General features: G+C 40.7%; 1 protein-coding gene across 1 annotated transcript in view; it reads right to left on the bottom strand.

Annotated features, from left to right (window-relative positions):
* NHSL1 (NHS-like 1) overlaps window positions 1-12,597 on the bottom strand; it is a 107,556-nt gene that overhangs the window by 14,725 nt on the left and 80,234 nt on the right. Inside the window, 1 exon segment of the mRNA XM_009882295.1 lies at window positions 10,177-10,369. Coding sequence (XP_009880597.1) covers window positions 10,177-10,369 — 193 coding nt within the window.

Here is a 12,597-nt window from a genome sequence, read left to right on the forward strand (position 1 = left end):
CCCTTGTCCACTGCCGCTGTAACCCCTTCATAGAAGGCCAGCAAATTTGTCAGGCATGACTTGCCCTTGGTGAAGCTGTGCTGGCTGTCACCAATCACCTCTCTGTTATCTATGTGCCTCAGCAGAGTTTCCAGGAGGATCTGCTCCATGATCTTGCCAGGCACAGAGGTGAGACTGACTGGCCTGTAGTTCCCCGGGTCTTCCTTCTTTCACTTTTTGAAAATAGGGGTTATGTTTGCCCTTTTCCAGTTGGCAGGAACCTTGCCAGACCGCCACAACTTCTCAAATATGATGGCTAGTGGTTTAGCGACTTCATCAGCCAGTTCCCTCTGGACCCATGGATGTATCTCATCAGGTCCCATGGACTTGTGCACTTTCAGGTTCCTCAGGTGGTCTCGCACTTGATCCTCACCTACAGTGGGCGGCTCTTCACTTTCCCAATCCTTGCCTTTACATTCTGTATCATGGGCAGTGCGGCTGAGGAAATTCTGATCCTCTGAATCCTTTCATTAGGAAGAAGAGAAAAAAAAGGGGGGGGGGGATCACAGTGCCGTAAAGACCCTGAATTGCACCTTAAGGCTGAAAAAAAAGTATTGAAATAATTCAAGGAAAGTAAACACAAAGTATAAAATTAGATGATGTTGTTTGAAAATCAAAAGAGGACTTTCGTGTGATTAAACTTTCTGTGTGATTAAAGAAAAGCAAAATGTCTGGCAGAAGAAGAAGAAATCAAAAGGTGGAAAACTTGAAGATGACTTCCTCTCCCCTGCTTTAGTGAGGTTATGTTTATTTGGAAGATGAGCTGTCGTGGAACAGATACCCAGCTCTGTGACCTGCTCCTCCTGCAAGACAGGGAGGGAGTCCAGGACACCAGAAGCTGTCCATCGGTGCCTGGGGCTGCACCAGTGCAGAGCTCTGGAGAAACACTCACACAAGTTAACTCGGTACCTTCACAAAAAGAAAGTTAGTCTGAACCATACCCTAGAGCACTGACACAGAGAAGGGACCATGGAAATGTGAAGGCATTTTGCTGCCTTTATTTCACCTGGAGAGTTGGAACATGTGAAGGAAGTTGAAGACAATCAAGAGCCAAAAAATGAGAAAGGCCTGCGACAGGTTCTCCCAGAGAGCTCATCTCTACCAAACTTCTATTTTGGAATCATCTTCTTGGCTGAGGGGAGAATACCGGTTTGCGTATAAGGTAGCACCTGAAGAAGACAACTAGAGGCAATGCATAATGGCAACACGGAGCAGAGAAACTGAGAGCACAGAAACTTGAAGTAAAACATCATCTGCAAGTTTCTTGCCCTTTCTGCAGTTTTGATCCAACATTGAGTCCATTAAAAAAAATAAATACGTACATATAAAATATTTATGTTCTGTAAGACAATGAAGGTAATTCAGAGGTATGCAAAACTATTTTTTTCATTGCTGTGTTTGGCAGAGAGAAGAATGCTTTGCCTTCCACTCCTACTTTGGTGTCACACCACTAAATAGTAGTGAGACGGTCCTGCTGATAAAAAATAACTGTTCAGAAAATAACTGTCATCTCTAAACTGGTAGCTATCTCATATTCTTATTCTGTCTCAGAATCCCATCTATCACATTGCATTTTATTTACGCAGCATTTTTTATGCGGAAGTTTCCAGGCTACTCAGAGAGACTGGTTCGTCGCTGGAGGACACCTGTGAAAACATGGCAGTATTACTATGCTCAAAAGTAGGAATGTTTAAAGATACTTTCAGCAGATGCCTCATGGGTGCAGTTAATGATTCCTTACAGTATATTTCGCTAAATTCTACGAGGGTACCACGGCTGCTGAACTCAGGCCAGCAATCAGCACAGGCCTTCTCTTCTGTTTGGTCTTTTTTGTTCCAAAGGAGCCAGGGGAGAACCCCAGCAGCTTGGCCCAGCAGAAGCTCTTCCAGGCTCTCTCGCAAGAAATGAAAATAGTTCAAGCTTGGTTGAAGCTTTGAGGTTCTCTCAAGTTTCTGCTTCCTTCTGAAGGATAAACAAGAGGTAACAAGAATCTGCTGTACGTGTTGGTTATTTAGCCTGTGCACAGCAACTTTGGTATACCAAGGGATTTTAATCTTTGTGTAAATATTGTAGCCATTCACAGGGAGAAACAAAGAGATTTATTCAGCTGAAACCACAGGGAGAATGTCAATAGGTACAATGCAATTGCTTGATTTGGAGTTTAGTCCAGATCCTTGTTCCGATCAAATGAACTGTGGAATGTTTTAAAACAACTCTTTGTTTGTTTTGGGACAGCGTAAGAGAAACAGGGAACATACAGCTACAGAAATATTTGGGGAGTGACAGGGGAGAAAAGGCAGAAAGAGCATTGAACAAGGATGGGGAAGACTTAATTTATTCCCAGCTTTGCCAGTGGGCTTGGTGGGTGACTTCAGTTAACTCACTTCACTGCAGCATGCCTGGTTTCCCCATCTATAAGATGAAGACACTGATAACTGTTCTCTTTTCAAGCGTACTTTGTTTCTAGTGATGGAAAGCAATACGCTAACAGGATGGATACTGCCATAAGAGAGTTTTCCTGGCATACATTTTGCTGTCTGGACGACATACAACCACCACGGAAGCAACATGAAGCTCCTCAGACAACTTCCACCATAGGGCAGATGGCTGAAGCCCTACGTGCCTACCGGTTGTGGGCCAGCGAACCGTCCAGAAAGAGCTCCTACTGTGAGATACTGCCAGCCGTGAAATTTCCGCAACTTAAAATAGGAGCCAAGGAAACCCTTCAAGCAGTGCAACATGAAATGTGCTCAGCACAGAGATGAAAGACCAAAATCAGGACCATAAAAATCTGTCACCCTTAGCAAACAGATTGGCAAAAGGCACAAACTTCTTTTAAGATATTAACTGAATAACTCTTTTTAAGATAGATGCCAATAGCATTCTCAGTTTATTCCACCAGGTGAACTACGGTTGATGTTTTACATCTGTCTGAAGTGGTCACAAACATAACCTCAAAGTTTGGGAAATGCTGCCATCAGGAAGCATTCTCTGCACATCACCCAAGTACTGTTGCCACCCATGTCAAATCCACGTGCCTGAAAGAGCATTGAGAACCCCAACAAGTGACAAATGGTAGTGTGGAACAAAACATTCTGCTTTGCTCCGCTTTTCTCTGCTATCTGCCCTCGAGGTAGGACCTACATGTGTCAAAGATAATCTCTGTCAAAAACTATGACCTTGGTATGTGTGTCATTTTCAGAATACCACACTAGACCCAAGACCACTGTTAACAACCCTGCAAATGAACAGTTTAAGCGATGTCCTGTATTTAAGCAGCACAAACGTTTTTAAGGAGCACAAGTCCTTTCATGTCAGCTCTAGACAAAGAGCAAAGCAATTTAGTTTAAAATAGAAGAAGGGAACGTAAAAAGTATTCATTCTGAAGAGATGAGAGAGGATGAGGGTTCTCTCTGCTTTTCCTCAAACCAGCTGTAAACATGGTATCTGAGGGACTAGTCTCAGAGAGACCTAAAACAAGAGAAGGGAATCTTTTGTCAAGAACAATTAAATATTAAGTTTTACGTAGCTTTGTTTTCAGCTTTGATCTTTATTTGGTTAGAACAAATCTACTTTATTTAACTCTCAAGCTTGCTTATAGTTGATTGCAAGGCTGCTAAATGTGTAATTCTCTCTTAGGAAACAACAAATTCAAATTTTGATCTCCAGGAGGACTCCAGGTCTGGAAAGTATCTTCTGCCAGGTGGCAAGGCCCACTATGGACATTGAAGAGGGAGGGAGGAAGGGAACCCACACTATGAGGAGGAGTTCCCTATATTGCGCAAAAACCAGCATCCATCCCACAAGAAAGAGATGGACAAAGACACCTGGCAGCTTTGGACAAATCTCATAGCAGTAGTCAGAAATAAAATCATTGTGTGAGATCCAAAGGTAACAGAATTTGAAGCTGCCTAACTTTATCTGTCCTAACAGGGTTTGGGCAAGTGAATCTTCTTTCTTGAGGCAGAGGATTCACATGGCAGGGCACTGTTTCATTACAGATGCTGAAGGAGCACAGTTCCACTCACAGACTGCTCTTCACATACTTGCTTGTTTCTTGGCTTTCTCTACACCTGGCCCTCTAGCTCATTTCAAACCCATACAGACAAGTTACATATTTTTGCTTCTCTTTCTGAAAAATCTAAACAATGAACCAAGAATTGAAAACATAATTAAAAAAGAAAAAGATGCAAAATGCAAGGTAGTAAAACTTATTGAAATCATCAATATATGAGATGATTCCACGTGTAAAAATTATCTAAAATTATGTTCTGCCAGACTATTTTAAAGGATATTCATCCTCTACTGCAAAAACAGGGAGGCAGAGCATAATTTTATCTGTGAAATTATCATTTGGGAAAAACTGACATATCTGTTTTAAAAATAAATAAGAATGACCAGACTTAAATCAAAGAGTTCTGCAAAAAGTGCCTGAAAGGTCTGCCAAAATTCAGACTGCTTCATCAGCTCTGAATATCATGTATGCTATTAACTGTGAAAGAGGTTAGAGGTAGTGTAGAAAGAGCCTGAGGTAGTGTAAACGTGACCGAGTAGGAGTTTTTCCTTTGGAATATATGCAATAGCTAATGAGCCCATGTAAATTACTTCCAATCTGTTGTGGTTTGGGCTGGACTGACCACTGAATCAAATAACAGTGATACTTAAGGGCTCACCAATTAGATCTAAACTGAACTGGAAAATAGACATGTTTTTCACTGTTGATGCAACTCTTGGCAGATTCGGGAAGGCATCCATGAATTGTTTTACTCCACTGAGTAATTATTTGCAAGCCAAAATTCCTGCCCACTTCAGTTTTGCTTCAGTGAACATCCTGGGGGAGTGGACCAAATCTCCAGAAAAGCATTAAAGACCAGAAACCTTACATCCCTGCAGTTTTCCATTGTACCGGCACACCATTTTCCAAACACCTTGTTCCCTTCAGCAGATGGAAGCCACCAAACAAAAGACCCTAATGTCCAGATGCGCAAGGTGGCAAGGAGGCACACGCGTATTTGGAACTGTAATAGGCTATCAGACTGTATTGGTTTCATGAGCACTGGTAATGGTATTAGTTGAGTAATGATAAGCAGTGACAATGAACAGTGGATGGAATACAGTTCTGATGAGCCATACCTAGCTCCTTTTGTATGTTGTCAGGGATTCCTGTAATAGTCTTTCTCCTTTTGACTTTCTTCGGCCGTCTTACCACCGTGTCTGTGTAAATTAGAGACCGCCGAATGCTGGCTTGGCGGTCGAAATTCTCCCCTAATACATGGTAGAACAAGCAAAGCAACATTACTTCCAAGCACACTGACATCATGCACTTTCTTCCACTAGTTTTGTTGTAGAAATGGAAAAAAAGGCATTAATAAATGATGTTAGCTTGGTCCTACAACGAAGCTTTACACTGAAGGAAGATACAGCATATCGTCACAGTAAGGCTTTAGACGCACATATCCATTACACACTACTGCAGGTTTTAAAAGGAATTTTGACTTTCTGAGCGCAGTTCAGGTCTGCTCAGAGAAGCTCTAATTCTACAAGAGAACAGAATCCTTGCTTGAATTTGGCCCTCTGTGGGTTTTTTTTGTGTGTGGTAGTTGGTTTTTTTTTTTAAAGTAATGAGCTGCAGAAAAAGCAAATCTGCTCATGAAAATGAAAGATCACAATGGTTTATAAAGGAACAGACATTGCTATTGGCAACAGCTATTACAACTTCTTTGCACGGCTCCATCATTAAATCACACGAGACGCTTCTTTTTCATTCCAAGTTGCTCTAAACCTGTCAAGTGTACCACATTTCTGGTGGTGATCTTTTAACATGAATACAAATAAGTACTATGGAGCACGCAGAGATCAAACTGATCTTGTGGTCTCATAAATATTTCAGTCAGAGTGGAAGCTGCTTAAAATTGAAACTTTGTAAATTATTATAAAAATATACAATCAAGAGCTGAAGAAATGTGTGTGTAAGTGCATGTTGCCAGACAAAGCCTTATGATGACCATGTGCTGTATCATAATGGGACCCAGAAGCAACACTATAATTAAGATTGAGCAGCTTTTCTTAAGGAATTCACTTTTGTTTAGAGGTTTATAATTTGGCCATTTTACTAGTAGCAAGATAAAACTTGCCCTATAGATTGTGAGCTGAGTTAATTCCCTGTCACTTCTAAAAATCTACCACCCCCCCATCTTACACGCAAGTTCCCTTTTTCGAAGTTAAAGCATTTTAAAGCACTATTACATGTCCTTTAGACGACCCATTTAAAACTTAAATGCCAAAAAAACCTGAATATACATGTATATGTTTTTTGCCTTGTACATTTTTTTCAAATTGATGACCAAATTATTTACCCCTAAAAAGTGATTAATGCATAGAACTAATATGTCATAAGTATTACCCCTGGCTGACTACACATCAGTATGATGTGTGTCGTGCAAATAGCGTAGAAAACCTTATTACCTCTATAACAGTTAAAGATACAGTCATATATTAAAGTATAGCACGTGGACTTGTGAAAATGCAAGGAAAAAATGCAGCAGTTTAATTCACCATACTGTAAATACAAAGACTCTGACTCTGTTTGACTGGAGCCTTGTGCTTCTGTGAGCCGTGCTCATGCTAAGCAGAATCCTTGCAGCTACAAAGAAGTGCCAGTTTCATCCAAGTTTCAGGTTGATTGAAGTCAGGGCAGATTAAGGGAGAAGGAAGCCCATGGGATGTATGAAATTAAGAGCTATGGATCTCACAGGCTTAGTAGAAGTCCTAAAATATTGAGACAGACTATCCACTGTCTGGGGCATTATCACTATTACGACATTAGGACCCTTACGGGGTCAGGATCAGGACCATTAGATAATTCTGCCAGGCAGGATAACAATAATTCTAGCCACATTGTAACAAATCTGAAGAATTTGAAGGAGAACCTTTTCCATCTCTGAACATATCCTTATCTATTCAAAGGCAAACAATTATGCCTGAGATGGTGAGTTGCAAGGACATTAAAATACAGCTTTGAACGCCCTGGAATAAAATGGAAATGGTATGTAGAAGTTGCAAACAAGGACAGAGTCTTTTACATGAAGCCTCAGACAGCACAAACAGGATGACCATGGGGAAATGTTACTGTGTCAGCTGATTTGCAGTAACTTCTTCCCCTGAACTACTCAAGAGCTAACTCAACCAATCCATCTTCAATGGCTTTTGATACACAAAGGCTTTTTGAAAGCCACTCTGCGAATTTGTAGAATTTCAAAGTAGCAGCTTCAATAAATTCCAACAAGCAAAATCAGAATCTCAGTCTTTTTTCCTTTCCTCTTTATCACCTTTTCTTTAGGAAATATTGATGTTAACAATAAAAATATTTTGCAGCTTTAAGGATACTTTTCTCCTTCTATTACAGGTTTGTAACAAATCATCTAAGCATCCCTCATACAGTTTATTCAGTTGTCCCTCATACAGTTCACTTAGTTTTCTTGGATTCACCGAAAATATTTAAGTATGTGCTTAAATCTCACTACAGTCAGTCAAGCTGGACTCAAGCAAATGCATAAATGTTTTGCAGGATCCAGCCTGGAGCTGATCACCTCCACCACCACCAGACTCCTCCATCTGGAAAGAAAGTTAGTTCTAGAAAACCCACAACAGCAGACACCGTTATACATCTTTTAACCCACAGGATATGTAAAAGCAAAGACTGGCCACCACTGAAAATTCAGCCCAACCCCTTCCAGGCCAGAATAAGCTCAGCCCAGGCACTCCCAAAGAGTGAAACTGCTTCCAAATCTGGGTGCCTAGTCAGCAGCTTGTCAGCCTAATGCAATGCCCCTGCACCTTTAGGCTATCCAACAGACTTTTACTGCTACTGTATTAGTTGCAATCTGCTCACCGAAGAGCCCCGAAAGCTGAACTCGCGGAGCATTTGTTGCACAGCCACGTGAGAGGCCATTGTAGCAGAATCATTACTAGTGCACTGCTGAAAATGCTGTCAATTGCCAGCAGCCTCTTCGGAGGTTAACCTTTTATTTCATGCCAGGAGTAATAAATGGAAGTTTTTTGACCTCTCTTCTGGGAGAGTGAGAAAAAGAGCAAGCGAAGGAAAAAGCCAAATCAAAACAAAACCCAGAGACAGTTTGTTCCACGGCATGTGGAACAAACGGCACCGAATTTTTGGTCTCTTTTTTCCTGCCTCGTGCAGTAACATAAGGATCTTCACAAAATAAAACTATTCGACGTGTGGGAGGGCAGAGGAGGGGAGCAGATTGTGACTTTTTAAAGAGGAACAAGGACAGCAGCTTTTTTTGTGTGTAGTGTGTGGATCGTAGTCTGTTACTGTCGCTTGCCTTGTTGCACAGTAGCAATATAATTATTCCAAGGGAAAGGAAACAGTGGATCCCAGAGACCAGTCTACACACTGCAACTGCAAAGCCTTCCTTTAGTGCCCTCCCTTTCTATCCCTTCCTATTACAGTGTTTGTAAGGAAACAAATGCTCAACAGCACACTCCAGAAAGGTGAGGTGTAATATGCACCTGCACAATTTTTATCAGAAAAGTTGAGAACCGATGAGTTTGCCGAGTACGAACCAAACTATTCAGGGAATACGGGGTTTGCTACTCCAGCCAAATTAAGCCAGTTGAAGTCCCAAGTGTAATTTATCCAAACACGGTAATGTTCCCAGTGATACTGAATTAAATCTATGCGGGTTATTTGATCTCTTTTACCTCATTTTTTTTACCCATTTGTTTACTTCCTCCGTATATTTTCAGTACACAGGGTCATTACATTGAACAGCAGATTACTTTTTCTGTAAGTATACCCTGTTCCTGCTGTTGCATTATCTAAGCCCTGCTCAAGCTTATCAATTATGTCAGATTATCTGTTGTTTCCATAACTCGGCCTTCTGCATCTGTATCCTATATTCCCTAGATAATGCCAACTGGCCTAGTAACATTTCAGCATTGCATTTATTTTCCTTCTATTAGTTTTCCAGAAGTGGGGTGTTTGTAATTTTCTGTTGTGTTCATGCTATTTATTTAAAATATTTTCTGCTGTTTATTTAAGGAAACATTTCTTGTTGCTTTCTCAGAGCTCTCTGATGTTTGTCACAGAAGTACTGCTCCTAACTATTTAAATATTTAAATAATATTAAATAATACTATTTAAAATACTAGCTTAAAAAACCATAGGTAACACAATTATTGCATTGCAAGCTATTGATTGTAAGAGGGAGCGTGGAGCCAGAGCGTGCCATATGGCATTTGAAATAAATTGGATATTGAATATCATCCTGGTTTTGGCAGGCAAACGGTCAGTTATTTGAATTAACTAATAATAGACAATCTTGATACTGTGCAGAAAAAGAGGGAGTATTAAAATTGAAGTGATAATTCAGCCTTTCACAGAAATTCTATTTACACACAATAAAGTATCTATTCAGCATTAGGCTTTAACAGAATTTAACTTCCACAGAGTGGGAGTTCTGCAACTGTGAAACGAAAGAGCATTTTCAAGATGAAGAATTAATACACAGTTCACAACAAGAAAATGTGGACTATTGTCACATAAGTGGAGTGTCTTACCAAAATCTTGCTCAAAGACATAGTCCCATTAACTTCTGCTGTTGTTCCCATGCCCTCCCTGCCACCTAAACCTCTTGTTGCTGATAAAAATAAGACCCTATGGTTCTTGTTATTGAACTTTGTAACATTTAGTCGTTGGAATACAGAAGTCCTTGATAACCTTCCTTACATAAAATTCCTAGAAAAAAATCCTGAAATATCATTAGCATTGCATAAAACACGGTTTTCCGTTACATATCTCCAGTGCAGTCCACAGCAAAACACTGCTACTTAGCAATCCTCTTCCTATAGTTCATGAATATCTAATGCCGTTTCAAGCCCATGTTGTGTAGACTATCTTCATTAACAATCATTTAAAGGGATTTTGAGGTTTTCTCATTAAGTTCGGAGATTAACTATTAAACACAAAACACTTTTCACAGAAAGGTGCAATAAGTAATTTTAAATTCATGCATCAAACATATGAGTGTCAAAATACTATCCAACTGTATGGATCCCCTTTTATCCCTTCCCTCCCTCATCAGTGTAATGTAATTACTGAAATTAAAAGCCTACCAGTCACATTAATAGGAACCACATCTGTTTGGACTGCCTGTGCTTGTTGTCGCATTTTCTCTTCTGGCGTTGGCAGCGGGAGTGACTTAGTCCAGTTGGTTTGGGTGTTGATATCTGATAACTCATTTGAAACTGGAGTTTTAGGCCTTTTGATAGTAATAAGCTTTTCTTCTTCGGGGGAAGAGACGGGACACTACAAACAGAAATACATGCAACAATGTAAGTTTACTACAAAAAAAAACCCCAAACATAGGACTACGGTATTACTAAGGTATTGCTGCTGCTTTCAGTATGATTGGAGCAAAATGCACTCTCACAAATAGCAGTTTGACCTACAAAAAGAGTGATTTAAAAACACACAAACAAACAAACAACCCACAACAAAACAAGTGGTTTGCGTTTATCTGAGACAGCTGATCAGTCTAAGGAACAGATACCAACGGGAGAGAAAAGAGTAGTCTTGAGTAGAGCAAAGTGCAGTAACTAATTATCTTACACACCGACATTGTCACTGGAGTGATTAACCCCTCCCAGTGCCCTATTAGGAAAATGAGATTTGAGCACTGCTTTGTTCTAGCTGTACTAGGTTGTAAGGATGCGTAAGGTCTCAGCAAGAAGCCTGTTATGAATAGAGAGACTTTGGGAGAGCTCAGTAAAAGAACCAGCCAACGCACGCTACAAAATCATCAGCCACGGATTAGTGAGGCAGCAAATTAACTGTTTTGGCCTTGGAGAAACTCATGCCACAGTGGAGGGGTTCGTTTTGCTCTTTTTTCAGGGATGAAGTAATAAACAATATTAGTAGCCATGGAATGGTAATTTTTAAAGTCATCCTTTTTCCGAGTGTCAGATTTCACCTCCATGATGGGTGCTTTGCTTAAAAAAAAAAAACAAAACCCAATGAAACAAAAAAATTTCCGCACCAGAAAAAGAGGCTGCAGCAGCTTGTGCAAGTCCTTCCACCAGACAAAGTTATAATGCCAAAAATGCCCTTTGCTTTCAGGAAGCAAATCTGTGTTCATTACCGCGTCCTCACTTGGATGCCAGTAACAGCAGAGAAAGCCATAATGTAGCTATTTACTGATGGGACAGTACTAGTCCATAGCAAACCCCAAGGACAGGCAGGTTCAGGGCACGCAGAAGACATCACTGGGGCTTCTAGCAGGTGGTCACAAACTCCAGGCAAACCTGGGAGAAGCAGCCTTCTCTCCTCCTGGCCCGTGCCAGCAAGGCACCCCAGGGAATCCCAGAAGCAGGAGAGGAAGGAAGGCCTGGAGGAAAACCAACCTCCGCCTCCCTCCTGCCCCCAGGCAAAACCAAAAAGAGAAGAAAACCATGTAAGAAGAGTTGCATAGAGGCTGCAGCGCCAGCAGAGATCTCTCTGCAGCCTCCCGACTCTGCTTCAGGGGTGTTTGCTGGGGCTGCTCAGCACAACAGACCTCCCTCTCTGCCACCAGACCAGAGTCACAGTCCTTCCCACCTTTACTTTATTCCTTTCTTCCTTTGGAGAGCAGACTACTACCCAAAATAGAGCTGTCAGTACTGGATCACTGCCTCTCCTGGTAGTTGCTCGCTCGCTGCTGTACGCAGGCATGGAAAGAAACAGCGCAGCTATTTCTAACAGATGGATTTATTATTTTTTTTTTTTTTTAGTATGGGTTTTCAGTCTAAGCGATCTGTTTTCTCTTGAGGCTGAGCGCTACACAAAAGACATGCCCAGACACTGTGCTGCAACCACCGTTTATCATTTCTGATTTTAATTTTCTTCCTGTTACCATGAGGAGTTCCCACTGTTTATAAATAAATAGCCATTTATTTATTCTATTATGCTTCGACTCCACATCCTTTCAGAGAGGGCTCAAGAATTTATTTAATAAAAAATAAAAATAAAAGCAACTTCCAGGCAAAAAGTAAAAGAATAGAAAACTAAAATCTCTTCAGGTAATAATAAAAAAAATTCCAGGCAATGAAATTATTACTAATATCATCATGTGGTTTGGAACCACACTTTGAAATGTGGGAGCTTTTCTTTGAAGAAATAACCCATTTCTTGTCAGTCTTACATTTCTTTACGAGGGAGGCTGTGGATGGGATAGACGCTGCTCTGTAGGAAAGGGCTCAGCCCTGTGAAAGCCCCAGCAATTCTTTCAACAGAAGCTTCTTGGAAGACACCAGTATTTTTTTTCAGGCCCTCATTGTCTCTAAAAGGCTCTAAAACCACTTCTATAAAAATAGAATGTGAATGCTTATCTTTTTATGAGTGTACATACACTGTTTATACACACATAGAATGCAGGCACACATATGTATATGTACCTACACACAAACACAAAGGCTTTCCCACCTCAGACTGCTCAAATTTAGAAAAACCTTCGCTAACTTAGGCAATCTAGGAGAGAAATGCCATTGTGGAAAGGAAAG

This window comes from Charadrius vociferus, unplaced genomic scaffold (genome assembly GCF_000708025.1).
Source record: "Charadrius vociferus isolate BGI_N301 unplaced genomic scaffold, ASM70802v2 scaffold13, whole genome shotgun sequence".
NCBI lineage: Eukaryota > Metazoa > Chordata > Aves > Charadriiformes > Charadriidae > Charadrius > Charadrius vociferus.